This window comes from Podarcis bocagei (genome assembly GCF_964188305.1).
Source record: "Podarcis bocagei genome assembly, chromosome: 16".
In the NCBI taxonomy this organism is placed as follows: Eukaryota; Metazoa; Chordata; class Lepidosauria; order Squamata; family Lacertidae; genus Podarcis; species Podarcis bocagei.
Genome location: NC_138142.1, coordinates 29765234 through 29789178, shown reverse-complemented (window position 1 = coordinate 29789178; position 23945 = coordinate 29765234). Strand labels below are relative to the sequence as shown.

Here is a 23945-nt window from a genome sequence, read left to right as displayed (position 1 = left end):
GAAAACATCAAAAAACAAACAAGCAAACATAAATCCTAACTGTAATAATTCCACTTTTGTTAACATTGTTGGGTGACTTCCTCCAATCCCCCGGCTGAATTTCCATATATATCATTGTAGCAGTTTTCCAAAACTAATTTCCCCTAAAATTTACTTAATCAATTAACCTCTTTTCTTTCTTATCATTTTAACTTTAAACATATTATTCTATAACATCACATATTTAAATCCTAAGCCAATCCAATACTTACAAGTAATTCCATTTAAGTTATCTTAACGTATTTAGCTAAATAGTCTTTAAATTTCTTCCATTCCTCCTGGTACTCCTCCTCCTTCTGGTCACGGACTCTTCCGGTCAGATCAGCAAGCTCCCAAAAGTACATCATCTTCATCTGCCACTGACTACTTTTCCTTTTACATCCTGTACAACCCTGTACATCTCACCCCCTCCTGCGCACCTGCCCTGCTGGAGGAGACAGAAATCGGGATGTTACAGGCAGGTTAATCGTGCCCCCCAGCCAGCTGCCTCCCTTCCTCATTCCTTTCTAGCAACCCTGCGGGCGGGAACAGTTTTCTCTCCATCATTGCACCTGGCATGGGTCTGCAAGGAGTTCTCTGTAGCAGAGGAGAAGCAGGAAGCCGGATTCTAGGCCTAGTGATCAGATGGGAGCAGGGCCTAGCAGTGAGGCAGAGCTGGTGGTGCAGAGTGGAGGGGTGGGGTGCCCTGCTTTTTACCCACCAACCCCAATTCCACTTTGTGGGTATGGAGAAGTGTGGTTACTCAGGAGTAAAAGGGATTCTAGTTTCACAAGTTTCACAGGCCCAAGTTGGGGAGGCAGTAGGGACAGACTAAAGGCCGTGGTTCGATGCTAGAGCACCTGTTTTTCAGCGATAAGGCCCTGAGTTCAGTCCTCTGCATCTCTAGGTGAGGCTTGGAGTGATTCCCGGCCTGACACCCTGGACAGTTGCTGACAGTCAGTGTTGACATTCACTGAGCTAGATCAGCCAATGGTCTGAACTGATAATGAGGCCTGTTCCCATATTCCTATTTAAGTCAGCATCACCACCCATAAAAAACAGGTTTGTTTCATGTGTATGTCATGAAATTCTACTCAATATTGGTCCAGAGCAGAACTCCAGTGTATAGTTAGCAGGGTAAAACTTAAGGAGCGGTGGTGGTGTAGTGGTTAAGAGCGGTAGTCCCGTAATCTGGGGAACCGGGTTCGCATCTCCGCTCCTCCACATGCAGCTGCTGGGTGACCTTGGGCCAGTCACACTTCTTTGAAGTCTCTCAGCCTCACTCACCTCACAGAGTGTTTGTTGTGGGGGAGGAAGGGAAAGGAGATTGTTAGCCGCTTTGAGACTCCTTAAAGGGAGTGAAAGGCGGGATATCAAATCCAAACTCTTCTTCTTCTCTTCTTAAACATGTTGCAGGATTCCCAAAAAACAGACCAGCGGCAATTATATTTCATCCAGCAGAGCTTGACTGCTACTGAAAGCAAATGAGCATAATGGTCACAAATCCAATACATTCAGGATTGGCCCTGTCCATAAGAAATCCACTTGCAGCAGACTTAACTTAAACTTACAATAACTTATAAGACTAAACCTTAATCCTATATACAGAACACCACACCAGAAAGAAGAGAGATGGAAAGAGAAAGTCTGGGGTCTGGGATTGCCACCATGGAAGGGCAAGGGAGAAACAGCGGTGGGGGTAGATATTATTGGCGAAGGATTTTGCGATGCGGTGATGCTTGAACCCCTTCCAATCTACGCCCCATCCCAAGGGACATGGGTAGGGTGAGCAGGGATTACCCACCTCCATCACTGGTGCTGTGAGCAATAAAATGTGATAAAATCAATGACAATAAAAGCAATTTCCAATCCAATATAAATTTATTTATATTGGGATTTAAAAACAAACAAACAAAAAAACACCACCTAATATTTATTTCATTTCATTTGTGAAAATTTCCCCCAAAGCAGGTTTTTAAAAATCAAGTACAATGGCATCTAACATTTCCCTTCGTGCAGTTCCCTTGAAATGCAGTGGAAGCCATTCCTAGAGCGAAGATGTCCTCTTTCTGTCGTTGCTCACAGATTTCGTTACAGTTCTTCCGCTCCATCCATCGAAGCCCGCTCTTGCGCCTTGAGGACTAGAAAGATGCTTTTGCGAAGACGGCGCTCAGGCTTCCAACGCTGCCCTGGGCCGATTCCTGCGCCCGTGGGGCAACTGGCAAGAGGAAGGCGAGATACCCTGGCCCAAGCCAGATGGTCCCATAGCACCGGGGCGCCGACCTGAACGCGCGCTTCCTGCCCGGGCGTGCGCGGCGCCTTTGGGATTCAACCCTGCTGCCCTTTGCAGGGGAGGCTGGGCGATGATGGCTGCGAACAGCTGGCCAGGAAAGGGTGTTCGCTGGGAGCTAAGTGGAACCAGATGTTGGGTGGAATCCTTTTGGCAACTCCGGCTGCCTGGCGGGGGGCCAGGAATTCAGCGTGGGGGGCTGGAGAGGGGAGCCAGCGCACAGTCTCCCAGGGAGCCCGCGCCCAACACTTCGCGCTCTGCACGCAGCCGGGATCGGGGCGCGTTTGGAGAAGGCAAGAGAGGGTGCCGGGGGGTGCCAGGCGGCTGCCAGCGTGGTGAGTGACGGGATGTGGGGTTTGGGGGTGGGGAGGGAGAAGGGGCTGGAGGAAGAAGGAGAAGGCCCGGGCCTGAAAGAGAGAGAGAGAGAGAGCGCCAGAGGAAAACATCCCTGCGCACTCTCCCAAAGTTGGTGATCCCATCCTGGGGAGAGCCCAGATTCATTGCCGTGGGAGGTGCCAGGCAGGCCCCCTCTCACTGTGCCAAGCCAAAGATGTTTGAGGAGGGGGAGAGAGACCTTTGAACTAAGTGAAAAGTTTCAAGGTGCCTTCTTACATCGGAGACAATGTAGGATCTCAGCTTCTCCAGATCTCCAGGGATCACTTTGCTTGCCCCCACCCCCGGCACCCTGTGCCCCTCTCTCGCTGGGTGAAGGTGGCGGCTCCGTCTAGGCTTGTTTTGCCCTCCTGAATTGCTTCTGAAGTTTTCCTCCGCCCAGGGCCAGCCAGCCTTCCAGGACTGTCCAGCCCAGCTTCGGAAACCACAGAGTTTCTTGGGGGGTACGGAGAGAAAAGCTGAAGGGCTCTGTGGCAGTTGCACATGTGAAAAAGTCCAAAATGTCTGTGGCGTGCTCTCTGCTCAGCTGGTGGGGAAGGTTGGCCTCTGATCTATAGCCTGTGCTAACCAATGTCTTACCCATACTATATATATATATATTTAAAGCGATGCCTCCTTAACAGCCAGGGCTTTCCTCAAATAAACCTGGGAACTGTAGTTTTCTAAGAGAGTTGTTAAGAGGCTCCTGTGCCCGTCACGGAGCTTCAATTCCCAGCTGTGGTGTACCTCACTGTAACTATGCCGGTGCAAAACAGTGTTAGGTCCAGATTAGGTCGTCATATTTAGAATTAGAATTAAATAAGAAAGTTTGCTGTCAGTGGTGCTTGGTAACATTCGACTTGGTAGGGCTGCAATTTTTAACTCTGCTGTTTTCATCACAATAGGAGGACTTCGTATAGCACTTATTTAGAAATGTGTTCCACATGTATATTAAGATCAGCTTCCTCAAAAATAGATAACACTGCAAGTGGGGCAGAAGAGATAATATAGCAAATCAAAATTGTATTGATTGCTTTTAAAACTGCATTTCTTTTCAAACTGATTTCTTTTATTCCTCCCCCCCCCCCAAAAAAAAGAATATATGATTCAGTAACTGGGCCAGCATCTTGGGAAAAGAGAAAGGTTGATGTACAACAGACATTGGGGAGTTATACACCATTTATGAATTGCATGTAGGAACAATTCCTTACATTTTGCTGAAACGGAGTGGAGAGGGGGCTTAGCCCACATTCTCTGCCAGGTGTTGTCCTCTGTGTCCCAACCCATGTCTTGGCTCCATGCTAATCTTAAACCAAGCTGCTTATTCCGTTCCTGTTTCAGTGAAAGTTTACATAACCCAGAAACCAAACCCTTCGAGTCTTTAGAAGTGGATATAATTTAAGCTCTCAAAATTGGTCGACTTATGGGTCGCAGTGCATTTTCATTGAGCTGTTGTTTAAAAATGCAAACATTTGATGCCATGACAACCGTGGGATAGAGGTAGGCCCCAGTTTCTTCTCCATTTCCATCTTCATTGTGGGTTTGCTATTTTTTTTATAAAAATCACAGAGACAGTAAAGTCTCCTAACCCTCCACTCAACCAGATCAAATGTGTGGTTCTGGAAGTCAAAGGAGTTAGAGGAAGACTCTGGACAAGGATTCCGAGCCACCAGTACCAACACTGATACGTCACTTGTAAGAGCCTATTATGAAAGTGAGTTTTATTCTTGAGATTGGATGATAAAAACAAGAATGCACTAAAGGGAATGCCATTTACCTGCTCAGATTTTTGGGGTGTCCACGACTTAGTACCACCCTCATTAATCAAAGAGAGGATATGTCTCAGCTGGCTAGCCAAATAATATAGCTGTAAATTAGGTAAATCCCATCCACCCTCTAACCAAACAATAAACCATCCCCCCACCCCGATTCTCAGAGATTTTTCATCAAAGGGAAATGGATTAATGTTTTTCTGCCAAATCCTAAACTGAGTAGAGGGAATTGATGTATTGAATTACTCCTACACATCCATTGCCAGAACACTAAACACACGAAAGCTTTTGAAATGTGAGGAACACTTGTTTCCAGTCGCATGCGGTTTTCCTCACTGCAAAAATCAGTTTTATTTTTTCATTATCCAAAAGATTTCCTTTTCTAAATTAAAAGAACAAAGTATTCCAACCAACAAAAATGATTGTTTCATTTGATCCAGCATGGCTCCGTCCTGAAAATGTGAAGTAATAATCTGTTTATGTGCACCAGGGCAATTACAATGTCTTTTTGCTTGTGCACAATGTCCACCTTTTTCTCTCGCTCCTGACTTCTAGGGCACCCTCGCGGTCTTCCCCCTGCCCGCAATGTCCCATATGACTCTCTTTGCTCTTTGCCTCCCACCTGCTGACCTGAGCTTTGCAAAAACGCAAAGCTCTTCGGACTTCAGCTCTTATTTTGAGGGCTGAGTGAGTCACCGTTCTCACCAGGGTGGAGTTGGCACTGGGTGAGGAAGAGGCTTCCTGGGCACCAAGAAAAGTCCTGCACCCATGGGTGCCATCTCGGTGACCCCAGCTAGGCGCATTTGTCCCAGCCAAATGTGCAGCCTTCGACTTGACGGTGGTGGAAAGTTGCTCGCCCTCTGTCCTCATTTGCCCCCAAGGAGACGCCTTCTGGTGACCTGGAACTCCCAGGGCCTCGTCTCTTTCTTGGCACCCATGGAGGTGCCCTATTCAACCATCGGCACCCCTGCTTTCCTCCGAGAGGCTGGCTGTCGCCTCATCCACTCTTCCTGCGAGACCCAGAGGATGCTTGATGATGGGGTTTAGCCGTGCCCGAGGCAAAACTCAGCGAGTTGGCTGTATTTTAGGTATATATACATTAGCCCAAACAAGGGTTATATTTAGCACTGCCTGGAGACCATTTCTGCCTTGAAGCAACATTCAACACACGGGGCCCTTTCATCACCTGAAAGAGGTGCATTCCTGCAATAACAAGCCAAGACCCAGACCTGCATTGATTCCTAACTACTCCTTTGATACTGACTCAATTCTAGTGCTCAGGGGACGGTGCAATTGCAAGTGGGGAGGAGAGCTGTTCTTGCCCTCGGATCCTGTTTGCAGGGGGTGGGCATGTGATTGGCCCCTGTGCTGGGCGAGATACTGGCATCTTAGTTATATGTTTTTAGGTGCCAGGCAAAAAACGTTCCTCCTAATCAACCAGGCCTTTGGCTGATTAATATTTGACAGCCTTTTAAATGTGGGAGGGGGGTATTGCTATGTTGTTTTAACTGTTTATTTGTTGCTTTTTCCTTGTACTTTTATTTTTGAGATATTTTGATGAAGGGTGGTATATCAGTCAATCAATGAATGATGGGTCTCATCCAGCACGGCTCCTCTTCTTTACGCTAGGTTCCCCATCACCTCTCTGATGGAATGTTATCTCTGCCTTGCCAGGTTTTGTTCTGTTTTTAATGAAAGGTGGAGGAGGAGGAGGAGGAGGCAGAGCTGGATTGGAGTCAGGGCCTGGCAGGGAGTCAGGGGCCTGATCCGAGTCAGGGAGGTGACATGCCCGATATCTGCAACATGAAAAGGGACAAACCTTTTGGTCTACGGTTTTTAAAGCAATCAATACAATTTTGAACTGCTATGTTATTCCTCCTGCCCACCTTGCAGTGCTATCTATTTTTGAGGAAGCTGATCTTAGAGTATATACCGTAATAAAAAGCTAGCTGTTCTGTTTGGGATGGCACAATGGCTCGTTTCTGGAGAGATCCAAATGGAGCCAATACTTCTTTTTGGTATTCTGAAGTTTGGGAACTTCATTGAGAAACGTTGACCAACAAACTATGCATTTCCAGAGGGAAAATGCGAAAAGGATAGATTTTCAGGGGTTTGGTTTGATTTTATTAAATATATCATGGTCTGTTACCTCCCTCTGCTTATTATCAATGGATTGGGTTGAGTAAAAAATATATTTTTCCTCTTTTAAGATTAATCCCACCCATGACAGCAGTGGGTTTTATTTTATTTTACCTTTAAAAGTATACCCAGCCTTTTATTCTCTGGTACCAGCCTAATGTGTCTTTTTCTTGCTGTCGTTGTGGTTAGCTCAATAAAGAAACAAAACAAAATAGAGGAGTTGTCTGCTCCAATTCCAGTGCAATAATAAAGAAGGGTGAGCATCAGAGGGCCTTGCCATTGTCCTTCTACTGTTAGTAGCACCTGAACTGCAAATTTGGGAGCCCATATTCATCCTAGGGTGCTGCTAGGCAGGGGATTAATATTTCAAATGGGTCTGTCAGTTATCGCAAACAGACCGTTGGCAACAGGTGATTTTTTTTTATAAAAAAAGGTTCTGGAATTTCCACAAAAATAGTAAATTTGAATTAAATGGAGGAGGGAATTAGAGTGGCGCTTGTGGGTTAAACCACAGAGCCTAGGACTTGCCAATCAGAAGGTCGGCGGTTCGAATCCCCGCGACGGGGTGAGCTCCCGTTGCTCGGTCCCTGCTCCTGCCAACCTAGCAGTTCGAAAGCACGTCAAAGTGCAAGTAGATAAATAGGTACCGCTCTGGCAGGAAGGTAAACGGCGTTTCCGTGTGCTGCTCTCGTTCGCCCTAAGCGGCTTTGTCATGCTGGCCACATGACCCGGAAGCTGTACGCCGGCTCCCTCGGACAATAAAGCGAGATGAGCGCCACAACCCCAGAGTCGGCCACGACTGGACCTAATGGTCAGGGGTCCCTTTACCTTTACCTTTTATGTTGATGCCAACACAGTCATGTGGGCACTGCGAACAGCTTGCATGAATGAGGAGAGCACCACTCCTGCAATAAACACCCCTCTGGAAGTAACCCTAGTCGCAGCCATCCTTGCTTCTACAGTAAGATATATTGGATTTCTGTTTTAAATCGCAGTGATCATTTCTAAATTGTTGCCCAGGCATATAAAATGTTGATCTGCAGATTCTGAAGCTAAGTCTGGATCAGGAAGCTTGTTCTTCTAATCCCTGGGAGCTGGGAGCTCCCTGTACTTACTTTTCTGGGGTACTTCACTGGAAGCTGCAGGGGGGATTACAGTGGACTTTGCATCATACACTGGCTGATGCAGTATAGTGGCTAAGAGACTAGCTCATGGCTTGTCTGGAGAGAGGACATTCTCCCTAGCCACACCCCCTCTCTGCAGGCCACACCCCTCACTTCCACTGCTTTGCACCCTCCTTTAGTTCTGACCCTCCCCCCTTCCCCTAGCTGGAATATACCGTAATTTTCTGTGTATAACACGCCTCCATGTATAAGACACCCCCTACTTTGGGGGACTCCAAATTATGAAAATATTACTATCCGTGTATAAGAAGACCCCCCCCCCATTTTCAACAGTAAAAAAAACCTAGTCTTATACATGGAAAGTACGGTAAATTCTGCCCCTGCCTTTTGCTTGCATTGAAGGAAGGAGAGAGAGAGAGAGAGAGAGAGAGAGAGAGAGAGAGAGAGAGAGAGAGAGAGAGAGAGGTCTGTGTGCAGAAACTGGTCTTTTGCAGCCCTCTCTGGCACTGCATTCAAAGCCATCTGCGGATCGTTTCCTTTAAAATCTCGTATTTCAATTTTTCCCCTTTTCTACTCTACCTTATGAACAGCTCCTGAGAACTCAGAAGCCTGCCTATCCCCAACTTGGGTACAAGCAACTTGAGTTGCCACCTGGGCGTAATATCCACCCATTCTTCTTCTTTTCAGTCCTGCTCAGCCCTGTAAAGGTTTTCTCTTGGGGAGAGATGAGCTCTGCACATGCACAGAGGCTCTTAGTGTCTCAGTACTATGGAGAGCAGCCAAAAAGCAGCCTCCCTTTGGGGACATAGAAAGGCGGTCACTTGGCACCCCACTTTGCGTCTTGCCTACCATTCGGGCAAATAACTGCTGCGTGCTGTCACTGCCCTTAACCTCTAACCGGCCTCCTTTCCCCCAGGCAGAACAATGAGGTCTGTTTCATGTCTCCTCTTGGCAACGCTTCTGAGAGCTGCAGTTTCACAGGAACTGGAGGAACCCGACACTTACACGGTAAATGGCCTGGGCCTCCCACCATGCCGGAGTGGATGCTGTAGGGCAGGAGGGGTTCCAGCTGCAAAACAGGCATGCAGACACACACACAGAGGTGCGCCCAGGAGGTGGTTCTTAATGCTGCTCAGCTTCGATGCAAGAGATGCATCCTCATCTGGGGTGGAGCATGACAGGGGCTAGAGAGCCAGCATGGCAGTGAAAGAGGTGGACTAGGAGAACAGGGGGAACCTGAGTTCAAATCCCCACTTGGCCGTGAAGCTCACTGCATCATCTGCCACAGACTTTATCTCTCACCATGGCGTAACTCATAGGGCTGTTATTTGGGTAATATGGAGGGAGGATGCTACCTTGAGCATCTTGGAGGAAAGGCGGGCTACAAATGTCACATGTCACAGTGTGGAGTGCTTCTGTTTATAGGGTGCCAGCTGCCAAGCCAGCCATGCCTCCTTGCAGGATACTCCATTCCATCGCCCTCCCACCCCCAACAGAGTTCCCATAAACCCTCAATAGTCAGTAAGCATTCCATGCTATCTGGGTATCTGGACTGCTTTGGAGCCCCGTCATTCCAACCCTTTCTGGTTTTTGTTTTCTAAATACAGTGGTACCTCGGGTTGCAGACACTTCAGGTTACAGACTCCACTAACCCAGAAATAGTACGTCAGGTTAAGAACTTTGCTTCAGGATGAGAACAGAAATCATGCTCCGGCGGAGCGGCAGCAGTGGGAGGCCCCATTAGCTAAAGTGGTACCTCAGGTTAGGGACGTGGGTGGCGCTGTGGGTTAAACCACAGAGCCTAGGACTTGCCGATAAGAAGGTCAGCGGTTTGAATCCCCGTGACGGGGTGAGCTCCAGTTGCTCGGTCCCTGCTCCTGCCAACATAGCAGTTTGAAAGCACGTCAAAGTGCAAGTAGATAAATAGGTACCATTCCAGCAGGAAGGTAAATAGCATTTCCGTGCGCTGCTCTGGTTCGCCAGAAGTGGCTTAGTCATGCTGGCCACATGACCGTAAGCTGTACACCGGCTCCCTCGGCCAATAAAGCGAGATAAGCGCCGCAACCCCAGAGTTGGCCACGACTGGACCTAATGGTCAGGGGTCCCTTTACCTTTACCTTTTACCTCAGGTTAAGAACACTTTCAGGTTAAGAACAGACCTCCAGAATGAATTAAGTTCTTAACCCGAGGTACCACAGTATGTTTTTGTAGTTCTGCAAACCTTGGAGTCTGCCCCCCTCCTCCAGCCTGTTGGTCCCTCCCTCTTTGGTGTGGGTGGGGATGATTTGGCTGCATAATGACAACACACTAGGAGCCCTTATTAGTGTATAGGATGATATAACAATTTGGCGCAAATGAAGATGCCCAACAGTCTCATAGAAGGGGGGGCCTGTACCCCCCTCCACCAAACTATTTTGGGGGCACAGGACTGGGGTGCACAAAACTCTGGATATACAGTAACGCCTCTGAGCAAGCGTAGGCCGGAAAATAGAAAGGGGCTCCTGCCCCTTTAATCGTGCACTCCTTGAAATGCCCTGTTCTACACTACTATTAAAGGGGCAGGAGCTCCACCCTATTTTGCCTTAGCAGTGGTGATGGTGGTTTCTAGGTCAGTGTTGTTTCTGGGTTAGAGTTGCACACATGCCAGGCCTTAGCCCCAGAATACATTTTCGATATGTTCAGTGATACGTTGGCTCTTAATGGCCACTAAATATTCATGGGTAGACCAAAAAGGAAGAGGACTTGCAAGACAGAAGATGGTGTTTTAAGCAGGACTGAGCATCCTTCACCGGTTGTCTTGCGGTGTGGCAAAGGGGATGGTAGTCCCCAAGTCGGGGGCCTGATTGATATCTTTTACTCATTCCTATATGTCCTACCTCTGCCCTAGGAATGCACTGACGGCTACCAGTGGGATGCGGAGAGTCAACATTGCAAAGGTACAGCCTGGCATTCCAGATAGCCATCTTGTTGAGTACAGGAACGGGGAAATTGGACAGTTTGGGTTTCTTTTGGTTCCTTATTCTTTCCATTTTAAGGTTTTGTGTTTTTTTAAAAAAGAAAACTCCTCTTGAAAATTTGTGCACATGCGTGAGGTCAAACTGTGGACCGAAATGTGTGTATTAGTATAAACGCACATGAAAATTTTTATAGTTTGCCTTCATACATGTTGTTTTCCCAGTTATCGTAATTTTTTTGCATGCTTTTCTCACTTTGGTGCACAATTTCCCCACCAAACATTTCCCCATGTTTTTGTGTGTGTTCCTTGGTTGAAGAACCACATTTTTAAACAAGGGGGGGTGGGGACTGCGAATCTTGAGGGACAGTTTGGTTTCGGTTTGCATATTGGCTTAGGAAGTGCAAGTACAGTGGTGTCCGCATTAACATGTGAGCAGAGCAAATCTCTTCCTCGTACCTGGTTGGGGGAATAATACGCATTGTGGGAGGAAGGCTGTAGGTCAACCTGGGGTGAGCCTCCCATCCTCTTGGGTGCCTTTGTTGGCTTCCTAGTGCCTAGAGACCAAGGATGGGGAACCTTGGGCCCAGGGACCAAATGTGGCCCTGCAGCACTCTCTTGGCTGGCCCTTGGGTCTCTCCCCAGCCACACCCCCTAACTGCCCAGGCTCCCCACCTTTCTTGAGTGTTTTTCTCTGGCCATGATGTGTCCTTGCATGCTGACGAAGCCTCTTTCTGGCCTGGGTGGAAGCTAGAGAGAGTCTGTAGAAACCAGCCTACAGGCAAAATTTACATCTGTAGCCCCGCCCATTTTTACCTCTGTCCAACCACTGCTGTCCTGCGGCCCTCAGGAGATTGCCCAGAAGGGAATGTGGCCCTCAGGCTGTGGCACAGGCTGGGTAAGCAGCAGTGTTAAAAGCTCAGATACATCAGCCAGGCACCAAATGGCTCCTTAAACCAAGGTTTCAATCACCAAAACAGAATGTCTAAAGTCTTATTTTTCAAAAGATGGATTGACTGTGATTGATTAACATCTGGCTGGTTCAGATGACAGCCTTAAGCCTCGGTTAAGAACTTTGAGAACTTAAAGAAGAAAAGTCCCTTGATCCAAAGACAGTCAACATATATATTGGCCTCTTCCGACTTCTTTTTATTAACAGCGACTGCACAGTCGCTGCTCTGGCTGCACAGAAAAAGTATTTGGGTTCCCGGAATTCATTCCAATTGTGCAGATAAAATATAAGTGTTAGAATTCTACAGCATGTGGGATTAGCGTGTGAATACAGTCCAGAACCAAGATCTTAGATGATGGAGATGTCATGCGCCATCCTGGCACCCAGGCATCCTCACTTGGTCGCAAGTGGTTGGAAGCTAGGTGCAAAAGGTGCCTAGCTAATTTCAAACACTGGTTCCTAAGTGGTGACAGTGGCAAGGAGTTCAGGCATCGCTGGGGTTGTCTTGGCCTAAGGCCTCCACTGAACGTGGAAACAGCGTTGGCTAGGATGTCTCCTACAGCGAGCTGGAACTGACAAGAAGAAGGAGGGAGCCTGGGTGCCCACCTCCCCCCGTCTCCCCCTTATCCTGCCCCCACCTGATTCTGCTTCCTTCCTCTTCCTCCCACGCCACCCGCCTGCCAGATGTGAACGAGTGCGAGACCATCCCCCATGCCTGCAAAGGAGAGATGAAGTGCATCAACCATTATGGGGGGTACCTGTGCCTCCCCCGCTCGGCCTCTGTGATCAACGACGTGAACTCCGAAAGGGCCCCTCCCCCCAGTCCCCCCAGGCCCAGGCCCCCCCAGCAGGCCCAGTACTTCGTACAGAACAACTGCCCCCAGGGCTACGAGCCGGACAGACAAGGATCCTGCATGGGTAAGTAGGGCGGCAGCAGCAACCCGGAGGGCGAGGGAGGAGGGAGATCTCAGGGCACAGGTACCCCCCATCTCAGGGGATGTTTAGCCTGGAGGAGAGGAGACTTGAGAGGGGGGGACATGATAGCCATTAGATAGATACATAGATAGATAGATAGATAGATAGATAGATAGATAGATAGATAGATATCTGAAGGGCTGTTGTCCCATGGAAGATGTAGCAAGCTTGTTTTCCGCTCCTCCAGTGACTAAGACCCAAACCAACTGATTCAAAATAAAAGAACGGAGATTCCGAGTAAACATTAGGAGGGGCTTTCCAGTGGTAAATGCTGTTTGACAGTGGAACGGACACTCTCAGAAGGTGGTGGAGGTTTTTAATCAGTGGTTGGATTCTTCTTAAGGGACGCGGGTGGCGCTGTGGGTTAACCCACAGAGCCTAGGACTTGCCGATCAGAAGGTCGGCGGTTTAATCCCCGCGACGGGGTGAGCTCCCGTTGCTCGGTCCCAGCTCCTGCCAGCCTAACAGTCTGAAAGCACGTCAAAGCAGTGGCGTAGCGTGGGTTGTCAGCACCCAGGGCAAGGCAAGTAATTTGCGCCCCCTAACCCGTGGATTTGCGCCCCCTAACCCGTGGATTTGCGCCCCCTAACCCGTGGATTTGCGCCCCCTAACCCGTGGATTTGCGCCCCCAACCCTAACCCCCAGATGTTGCGCCCGGTGCGGCCGGCCCCCCCTGCACCCCTCACGCTACGCCACTGCGTCAAAGTGCAAGTAGATAAATAGGTAGCGCTCCGGCGGGAAGGTAAACGGCGTTTCCGTGCGCTGCTCTGGTTCGCCAGAAGCAGCTTAGTCATGCTAGCCACATGACCCGGAAGCTGTATGTCGGCTCCCTCGGCCAATAAAGCGAGATGAGCGCCGCAACCCCAGAGTCGGCCATGACTGGACCTAATGGTCAGGGGTCTCTTTACCCTTTACCTATACCTGGATTCTTCTTCTTTCTTTGGCAATCACTCATAGCCGAGTAAGATTGTCTTCCATAAACACGGTTTTAACAGTGAGTCCGTAAGTGACTGTGGAGGCCAATTCTGGATCCACACGTCCTTCCACAGTGCGGACATTGGTTTCTGGGTGGGAGTTGATCACGGTGTGGATTTGCAAAGCGTGCCTTCCTCTTGGAACGTTTCTCCCTTGCGTCCTGAGTTCGAGTGTCTTCAAAGCCCATGACACCTTTGGTAAAGGCTGTTCTCCAACTGGAGTGCTCGCAGGCCAGAGCTTCCCAATTGTTGGTGTTTGTACTACATTTTTTAAGATTTGCCTTGAGACAGTCTTTAAACCTCTTTCATTGACCACCAGCATTACGCTTTCCATTTTTAAGTGGTGGGCTTTCCTTCCTTAGAGGTTTTTAATCAGAGGTTGGATAGGGCCACCTGTCAAGGGTGCTTTAGTTGCGATTCCTTCATTGCACGGGGTTGGGCTAGATAACCCTTGGGAGAATTCCTTCTGACTTTACAATCTATGCAGACTGGGGCTCTTTGGGCAGGAAAAAGATGGTGTGCAACTTAATTTGAAGTTATTGCAGTGATTCGGCCTATATCTGACATGCATTTTTAAAAAATGAGCCAGGAGGGGCTGGGTGTTTCTTGGTTGCTGTAGCGTCTTTGGTGAATGGGATGATAATAATAATAATAATAATAATAATAATAATAATAATAATAATAATAATAATTTATTATTTATACCCCGCCCATCTGGCTGGGTTTCCCCAGTCACTCTGGGCGGCTTCCAACCGAATATTAAAAACAATACAGCATCAGACATTAAAAACTTCCCTAAACAGGGCCGCCTTCAGTTGTCTTTTAAAAGTAAAATAGTTGTTTATTGCCTTGACATCTGCTGGCAGGGTGTTCCACGGGGCAGGTGCCACGACCAAGAAGGCCCTCTGCCTAGTTCCCTGTAACCTTACTTCTCACAGCGAGGGAACCGCCAGAAGGCCCTCGGCGCTGGACCTCAGTGTCCGGGCTGGATGATGGGGGTGCACTTTGATTCCAGGAAGTGCAAGCAGAGTGGCTGGGCACCCCCTGCCTCTCAACCTCCTTCCTCTGTGTTTGTCTGTCTCTTATGGGGAGCCTGCCCCTTCTCTCCCTCTCCCCTCCCCTTGCTGCCATGCTGGAGCCCCAGCTGTGTTTTTCTTCTTGTCCCATTCAGACGTGGATGAATGTGAATATGATTCGCACGACTGCCAGCCGAGCCAGCAATGCATCAACACGCCTGGGGGCTTCCATTGCCAGTGTCCGGACGGCTATCGGAAGATCGGCACAGAGTGTGTGGGTCAGTGTGCCTGAGGACTGTGCCCATGGGGTGGTCCTCAGTTTCTGCCGGGGCTCCATGCAATGCAATGGGGCTCTGAAAGGAATGGAACATGTGGGTTCGCAACAAAATATTGCAGCGCAGAGGGCCGGCCAGCCTCTTCCTGTATATTCCATTTCATTCCCTCTGCCCCTGTCTTGTTTTTCATTCCCCCTTGGCACCAGCACTCATGGGGCATTCCAAAGCCATTCAGCCTGTGAAATATACTCGGAGTCGAGAGTGGATTTCATGCTCTTTATTCAGCTCATAGTGGTGAGGAGGAATGGAAGTTCCCTCAGAATGTCTGCTTTATATACATTATTTACACAATGAGCCCCACGTGATTGGCTAATTCCGGGATTCTCCTGTAGGCCAATCAGGTTGCAGATTCACTTCCACCTGGAGCTGGATTGGGTGGCTCCTGTGGACCAATCAGACTGCTGCGTTCTGGATCCTATTGTTCTAGGACCAATCAGACTGCTGCATTCTGAATCCTATTGTTCTAGGACCAATCAGACTGCCGCCTTTTGGATCCTATTCAACTCAGTACATAACAGCCTGCTCACTCCTCATCCCTTGAGTTTCTCCCGGCCGAAAATGATTTCTTGCAGTTCTTCTGGGTAGGGACTCTGTTCATGCTCAGAGGCACAGCAGGGAGGTGGCGGGAGGGGGGCCAGAGCCGCTGAGGATTCCCTCTCCTTTCTCCCACTTGCAGACATTGACGAATGCCGCTATCGCTACTGCCAGCACCGCTGCGTCAACTCCCCAGGCTCGTTTTCCTGCCAGTGCGAACCCGGGTTCCAGCTGGCCAGCAACAACCGCTCATGTGTTGGTAAGCAGGGAATGTCCTTGTCCTGCCCTGGTCCCTCGCAGGTCTTCGATGCCCTGGTAGAGATGGCCACTTACCCTATTGGAGAACTGCCGTTCCTTTCAAATCCTGCCAAATGCTGTGGAGGGAAAGAACACAAGCTTCATGTTCAGAAGGTCCCCTGTTCAAAGGACCACGAAGCACATGATGGGCAAGACCCTTCCTTGCTTAAGACCCCGGGGAGCCGCTGCCAGTCAGAGCAGGTGGTATTGGGCTAGGTGGACGGTTAGCTTGATCTGAGCTGTGGTTCGGCAGTCAAAGATCTGCTTTGCATTCAGAAGGTTCAATACCTGGGGCATCTTCAGGTAGGACTGGGAGACACTCTTGCTTGAAACTCTGGCGTGTTGCTGCCAGTCAATGTAGAAAACACTGAGCTAGATGGACAAAGAGCCTGATTCTGTATAAGGCAGTTCTCTACGTTCCAAGGATTAAGGCCTTTGTTCACTGGCAGAAGGATGAGTTCAATCTCCAGTTTCTTCAGTTAGAAAGGATCAGGTCCCAGCTGATGGGAATGACCTCTCTCTCCCTGGGACCTTGAGAGCTGCTGCCAGTCAGAGTAGACAGTATAAGGGTTGGATGGACACATTGCCTGTCCTGGTAGAAGGCATCTTCCCTGTGTTCCTAAGAGGAAACGGCAGAGGCAAAGGAGGGAATGAATGTGAATGTATGTGGCTATAGGTAAAGGTAAAGGGACCCCTGACCATTAGGTCCAGTCGTGGCCGACTCTGGGGTTGCGGCACTCATCTCGCTTTAGTGGCCAAGGGAGCCGGCGTACAGCTTCCGGGTCATGTGGCCAGCATGACTAAGCCGCTTCTGGCGAACCGCCGACCTTCTGATCGGCAAGTCCTAGGCTCTGTGGTTTAACCCACAGCGCCACCCGCGTCCCAACTACTTAATTTTAGTTACAGTCAGGCTAAGGAGTTAAGCAAGGCTGGAGGATCGTATTAGGCCCACTAGAACTCCCCATTTCACCTGCCGGATCGTTTTGACCAAGCTCTGCTTACCTGCTCAGGTAAAGATGAAGCAGGGCTGGAAGAAAACAAATTGCTTTACATGGAATCCAGCTTTCCATTTAGCTCAGTATTGTCTGCACTGACTGGCAGCAGCTCTCCAGAATTTCAAGCAAGGCTTTCTTGCTCCCCCATCCCGCTCTACTTGGAGATGCTGCAGGGGATTGAAACACAGAACCATAGAATCACAGAATTGTAGAGTTGGAAGGGACTTCCAAGGGTCATCTAGTCTGACCCCTTGCCATGCAGAAATTGTAGCTCAAGAAGCCCTGACAGGTGGCCACCCAACCTCTGCTTAAAAACAAGGAAGGAGATCCCACCACCTTCTGAGGTCACAGAACAATAGATACACAAAGTTGGAAGGGCCCCCCAAATGTCATCTAGTCCACCCCCCCAAAATACTGGACCTTCTGCATGCAAAGCAGTTGTTCTACCCCCTAGCGACCCCTCTTCCCCATGAAGGGTCTTTGCAGGCAATCGCCATGGATTGCATCACTTTTCAAGCACCTGCAGTCAGCCAAAGGCTTCTCAGAAAAGCTGGATGTTTAGGAAGGATTTGAAGGAGGCAGTGTGCTGGGAGCAAGTTGCAGGACTGAGGGGTAAAAAGGGGAGTGAAGGAGACAGCCTGGAAACCCTTGAAAGGAACAGGAGGCCTCCTGATAGCTTGGGGCTTGCTTGTCGACAGGCCGTAAGAGGAAAACGCTTATCCCAGGGGTAAGGTGTGTGTTCCCTGCATGCCCCATAAATGCATAAACTGCCGCCAGCCGTTTCCACCTGGCAATGGCGTCTCAACCCCACTTAAGCTTTTGCAACCTCTCCTCCAGATGTAAACGAGTGCGAGATGGGGGCCCCCTGCAAGCAGCGTTGCTTCAACACGTACGGTACGTTCATCTGCCGCTGCAACCAGGGCTATGAGCTGGACCAGGACGGCTTCACCTGCAACGGTAGGTGGCTCTGTCTCTGCCCCATTTATTCGCCCCCTTCTTCCTAGCTCCGCCTCTGCCCCTTCTGCTCCGGAGTTCTCCAACCTTGGGTTCCATGGATGTTGTTGGACTACAACTCCCATCATCCGCAGCCGTCTTAGATCTTGGGCTTCTAATGGCATGAAACTCAAAGTTGGCACAGGGAGGATTCCCAAATCCTGTGACTTGACACACTGCCCAGTTATGGAAGAGCAGATAAGGAAGAGGGCAACAAGGAAGCAGCAGAAATCCTTGCTTTTGGGGATAATTCAGACTGAAACTCCCAGGTGTCAGAAAATGTTATTTATGTATGCCACGACTGCGGCCCGTGTTTTGTTAGCCCCAAAATGGAAAACGAGCGAGGTCCCAACTGAAGAAGAACGGCAACTTAAGTTGACAGATTATACACAGCTTGCAGACTTAACATATAGAATAAGAGAACAAGAAGAACATATGTTTAGAGAAGATTGGAAAATGTTTATTGAATATATGGGAAGTAACTGTGTACAGCTGAAAATGCTGGCAGCGTTAAGATAAATTCAACAGTGTAAAGAAGTTTTGACGGAGGCAATAATGGAATACTGATTGGTATAGTTTTTGTAAAATATGCAGGGATTTATGATATGTAAAATGAACCATTGAAAGAGAAGAAGGGAAGTCATTGAGATCTTAAAGATGTAAAAACGAATACTTTAAATTGTAAAACAGAAAATTTAATAAAAATTGTGTGTGTGTATACATATACAGTGGATGCTTGGATTGCGAACATGATCCGTGCGGGATGCACGTTCACAACCCACAGCGTTCGCAACCCGCAGCGGCGCGTCTGTGCACATGCGGGTTGTGATTCGGCGCTTCTGTGCATGCACGACTGCTGAAACCTGGAAGTAACCTGTTCCGGTACTTCCGGGTTTCGGCGGTCCATAACCCCAAAAAACACAACCTGAAGCGTCTGTAACCCAAGGTATGACTGTATACAGTGGTACCTCGGGTTACATATGCTTCAGGTTACAGACTCCGCTAACCCAGAGATAGTACATCGGGTTAAGAACTTTGCTTCAGGATGAGAACAGAAATTGTGCTCTGGCGGTGCAGTGGCAGCTGGAGGCCCCATTAGCTAACGTGGTGCTTCAGGTTAAGAACAGTTTCAGGTTAAGAATGGACCTCTGGAACGAATTAAGTTCTTAACCCGAGGTACCACTGTATATGTATTTATGTATATGTACACACACACACACAAAAAAATTTCTGTGTGTGTGTGTGTGTGTGTGTGTGTGTATTAGCAGCAGAAATCCTGAAAGCAAAAACAAGCCCAGTGACTCCAGAACCTGTCCTAAATCTTCTCCCTCCTTCCCAGACATTGACGAGTGTAGCTATTCCACCTATCTGTGCCAATTCCAGTGTGTCAACGAGCCGGGACACTTCTCTTGCGCCTGCCCCCAGGGCTACCAGCAGCTGAGCACACGCCTTTGCCAAGGTAAGTGTGGGGCAGGCATAGCTGCCTCGGGATGGGGGTGGGGACACCCTCTGGCGCCTGAGCAGTTGTATATAGAATCCTAAGTTGTTAGTGCAAGGATGTTAGACACAGGTCAGGCCCCTTGTGTGCCTTTAGCTAGGGGTGCCACTCGATTGAAAGCACGTTAACTGATAAACAGGTCATGTTTTCCACGGTGGCTCCCCGCTAGTGGAATGATTTCCCTAGAGAAACATGCCTGGCGCCATCTTATTTATTTATTTACTCCCTCTCCTCCTTCCCCTCTACAACCCTAGACATTAACGAGTGTGAGACGGGAGCCTTCGAATGCACAGAGTCCCAGAATTGCATCAACTTTCACGGTGGGTACCGCTGCGTGGAGAAGAACAGCTGCCAGGAACCATATGTGCAAGTCTCTGAAAAGTGAGTCTGGGCAGGTCAGGATGGGGGGCTGGGGAGGGGAGTGAGAGAGAAAGACCATCCTGCATCTGAACGATAGCAAAATCAACGTGTATTTCTGTAGCAAGTCCTGGGAAACAGCCCTTGCTTGTATACTTCAAAGGGAAGAAGTATTATGTATGATACTTTTTTTAAAAAAAACCTATTGGTTTTGAAAGTGAAATGAAGCCTCCAGAGGCAGTCTACCAGATGTATGGGTGAAATTACAAGGCTAGGCTATTGGCCTCATACCATAAATAGGAGATCAGGGTTAGCGTCACCACCTGGACGCAACTGAGGGGATTCTTCTGTACTCTGCTTTCTTAGGAACAAAGCAGGATTCCTTATTTGCACAAATGGAGCCTGCGACAAAAAGTTGCAGCGGCATGGAGTGCCCCCCCCCCCTGTGTGGCATAGCCTCCATCACAGCCAATAGCCATTGAAACCCTCTGTGAATTCGGCTGATGCTCTTTTAAAGCCTTCCAAGTTGATGGCCATCACTGCCCGTGGAGCAAGTTCCACAGTTTGGCGATGTGCTGTGTGAAGGACTTCCTTTGGTCTCTCCTGAATCTTTCGACATTCAGCTCTCCTGGAGGTCCACAAGTGTTCTGAGAGGAGGAAAATGTTTGGCAGGGGGTTGGACTCGATGGCCCTTGTGGTCTCTTCCAACTCTATGATTCTATGATTCTATGATTCTATCTGCTTTCTCCATGCCATGCATAAAACTTCCACCGTGTCAACTCTTACTCGCCGTTTCTCTAAAGTCAGAAATGCTGCAACCTTTTGCTCTTGGCAGAGTCGCTCTTTCCCCTTCACCATTCTGTTTTCACTTTTCTGAACCATTCCCAACAGTAGCTCACTCAGTAAGAGCATGAGACTCTTAATCTCAGGGCTGTGGGTTCAAGTCCCAATGTTGGGCGAAATATCCCTGCATTGCAGGGAGTTGGACTGGATGTCTACAATTCTGTGGCACTGCCAGTTCAAACCCCATGAAGGTATATGTGAAATTAATATTTTTTGCCCTGCCGTGTGTCACCTTACACTTGGCTTACACTGAATTGTGCTTGTCGTTTCACCGCCCATTCGCTTAGCTTGGAGAGGTGCTTTTGGAGCTCTTGACAATCTCTCTCTGTTTTGACAACCCTGAACAATTCAGTTCCTTTGGCAAGCTTGGCCACCTCACTGTCCTCCACCCACCCTCCCATAACCCAATTTGTTTCCGCTGTAGCCGCTGCCTCTGCCCAGCCACGAACCCGCTCTGCCGCGATAATCCGTCCTCCATCGTCCACCGATACATGAGTATCACGGCTGACCGAACTGTGCCCTCTGACATATTCCAGATCCAGGCCACAAGCGTCTACCCTGGCGCCTATAACACGTTCCAGATCCGCTCGGGCAACGAACAAGGAGAGTTCTATATCCGGGTGAGTCCCGCTTCCCAGCAGCAGCCAATCGGAGCGGCCCCTGCCCACAGCTGCCATCTTAACCGTTGATCTGTTATTACATATATATTCCAACATATCCCTTGTGCAGTAAGCCCGCACCTCCACACACCTCTCCCTGTCCAGGGAAACAAGAGGGAAGATCAGAATTCATGGGCATATTCCACCCAAGGAGGGTTTGGATCACAGTTTGTAAGGGATGTGGTCAACGAAAGAGTCCGAAGGGACAGATAGAAGTGCCATTGAAATTCCACTCAATATTGATCCAGAGTAGATTCCAATGTATAGTTAGCAGAGTAAAAACTTAAGCTTGTTGCAGGATTCCCCCAAAATAGACCAGCAGCAATTGTATTTCATTCAGCAGAGCTTTACTGCTACTGAAGGCAAATGAGCATAATGGTCACAAATCCAATACATTCAGGATTGGCACTGTTCTTAAGAAATCCAGTTGCAGCAGACTTAGCTTAAACTTACAATAAGTCTAAAAGCTTAACACTAAGCATACCATGCACAGAACACAACACCAGAAGGACACCTATTTTTATAGTCAGCATGACCTTGACAGAAGAGATAAGAGAACCAGTTTAAGCCAGCTGTACTCAGCTTCTCTGAAGGAATAACCCAAACATCATGCTTATTTCTTTCACACAGAAAAGCTTCCAGAACCTTTTTGAATTAAGTCCAATAGGAAAGATCTCTGCACATCAGATCAATGCTTTCTGTACCTAGAAATGCAAACTGACGACAAGTGCCATTTTGCCCCTGGGCCTGAGGTCCCCCACCTCTTCCCTGGACCCTATATGTGGGAAGGCAATGTCTGTTTCAAGAAACTCCCAGCTTGAACAGCTACCAGGCCCATCTCAAACAGACTGAGCCCTGGCCTGGCATTCTCCCTCCCTCTCCCCCAAGGCTCAACCTCCTTTTCTCCCCCACAGCAAATCAACAACATAAGTGCCATGCTGGTCCTGGCCCGGCCAGTGACAGGGCCCCATGAATTTGTCCTGGATTTGGAGATGGTCACCATGAACACCCTGATGAGCTACCGTTCCAGCTCGGTGTTGCGGCTCACCGTCTTTGTGGGAGCCTATTCGTTCTAGCCAAGCAGCAGCACTTCCCCTTGCCTGGCTGAGGAGGGGAGGGGTAAGTCTGGCTTTTGGAGTGGGCAAATGAACCTTCATCCTAGGAATGGGGAGGGGGGAGAAAGAGAGCTGACCCATGGGTGGGTAAGTAATGAAATAATTGGCTGGACCCCTAGATTAAAAAATGCAGGGCTTTACACACACTCTAGCGGGAGAGAGCCACCAGCAGAATTTAGAAGAGTCTCAAAATTAAGTGGGAGTATAGCATGGGAATAATGGGCTGTTAGACCCTTTCATATATCCTGTTCAGTTTGCCAGCAACCCTTCTCTTTACCCCTCTGGCAATGAACAGACCACACACTGCTAAGTAAGTTTAAAATGCTTTCCTTACAAAATCCAAAGGTCTGATTCATGTGTTGTTCCATGCAATAGCAAGGAACACACATGTAGAATACTGTTGGGTACAAAATGCAGAAGATAGTTTCAAGCATGCGGTCTGAGCTTGGAGTACATCTTTCCTGGTTGGTTACATGGCACGAAGCGAGTGAGGAAAGGAAGAGAAGCTTCACTTCTTCCCTCATTGGAGGTGAGGGTGTGTGGCTTAAGTGAGTCTAGGAACCCAGCTCTCTGGTTTTAACCCTTTCCTGCACTAAGACCCTGCCTGAAACCCTGTAGACTAGAGCTACTGCTTAAAAGCACTCTTCATAATATTTCAGAGATTCCAGATGTGAGCCAGTAATAACAAGGAAATTCTGTGCTTTCAAGTTCAGCAGTAACCAGTTCTTATGGGGGCGGAGCATCCTAGGTTGGTGCAAACCACTCCCCCACCCCTGAGATCTTCTATATTGCAGTGCATGGTTACACTCTCTTCTTCCTCTCTCCATTGCAGAAACATCTGCTGGGTTGGGTTGTGTAAGAGAGGAACCGAGAGGCAAGAAGCCACGACCCCAGCGGCCAGGGAAGGGATCTGTCATGGCCTTTTGCATCTTCCCCGACCCCCAAGAAGCACCCATCATCACAACTGGATGAAGAGGGACCAGAGCTGCGACTGGGGGCCCAGAGCTGTGGCTTCAAAGACGAGTGCCACCCCCCCTCCAGAACTGCCCTTTGAGCCACCACCCTGCCCGGCAGTGGAACTCGTGCCCCCTTCTCCCCCTGCCCCCTGCATCTCAGAGCACAGAGGGGCCTCCAGAACCTCGCAGCAAGGCTCCGTGTTTGTTTTCTGCTTAACAGAGTGAGGGAGAGAAAGACAAAACAAAAATTAGTAAAATGATTTTTTATGTGTGTGGAAAGGAAATGATTCAAATGTGTGTCTGGATGCTTCCCAAATGGACCAAGCGCTCCAGAATCTTTGGGGAATAAGCCTTGTCCGTTTCAGTCTCTTCAAGGCTCCCCAGCAGGTAGGAAGGCTTTCCTAGCCAGACACCCATCCTAGATGCTAGAGCCGGTCTAACCCCACCTCCAAAAGGATATTGTACTGCTAGGAAAAGTTGGAGCAGCTCCCATACGAGGAAAGGATAGAACATTCTGGGCTTCTTAGCTTAGAAGAAAGGTGAGTAATTGGAGACACGATACTTAACGCCTGGTGTTCGGCAAGTGAATATGGAGATGTTTTTTCTCCTTCTCTCTGATACTAGAACCCAATGGGGGGGGGGGGGTCATCCAGGGAAGGTGAATGTTGCAAGAATTAGGACAGACAAAAGGCCGTCCTTCGCAATGGCCATACAGTGGTACCTCGGGTTAAGAACTTAATTCGTTCTGGAGGGCCGTTCTTAACCTGAAACTGTTCTT

The 23945-nt window shown here is 48.8% G+C and overlaps 1 protein-coding gene across 4 annotated transcripts; it reads left to right on the top strand.

The window, feature by feature from the left end:
- Positions 1-476: 476 nt before the first annotated feature.
- EFEMP2 (EGF containing fibulin extracellular matrix protein 2) lies at positions 477-23451 on the top strand. 4 transcript variants are annotated; one of them, XM_081174131.1, is made up of 12 exons: positions 477-500; positions 8636-8723; positions 10603-10651; positions 12305-12538; positions 14741-14863; positions 15597-15713; positions 17584-17703; positions 19079-19198; positions 19492-19618; positions 20862-21057; positions 22011-22215; positions 23044-23451. In XM_081174131.1, the coding sequence occupies exons 2-11, from the start codon at positions 8640-8642 to the stop codon at positions 22170-22172; spliced, it is 1332 nt and encodes a 443-aa protein (XP_081030257.1). In that variant the 5' UTR covers positions 477-500; positions 8636-8639; the 3' UTR covers positions 22173-22215; positions 23044-23451. The 4 variants fall into 4 exon arrangements, with proteins under 4 accessions (XP_081030257.1, XP_081030254.1, XP_081030255.1 ...); XM_081174128.1 differs by lacking the exon at positions 477-500 and adding an exon at positions 2025-2643 and having other exon boundaries at positions 8632-8723; XM_081174129.1 differs by lacking the exon at positions 477-500 and adding an exon at positions 2548-2643.
- Positions 23452-23945: the final 494 nt, after the last annotated feature.

Bases quoted from the DNA above. Each gene is read 5' to 3' on its own strand.
- EFEMP2 (XM_081174128.1), top strand. From the start codon at position 2,382: ATGATGGCTGCGAACAGCTGGCCAGGAAAGGGTGTTCGCTGGGAGCTA. The intron at 14,864-15,596 runs GTCAGTGTGCCT...TCCCACTTGCAG, and splicing joins GATCGGCACAGAGTGTGTGG to ACATTGACGAATGCCGCTAT. The intron at 19,199-19,491 runs GTAAGTGTGGGG...CTACAACCCTAG, and splicing joins GAGCACACGCCTTTGCCAAG to ACATTAACGAGTGTGAGACG.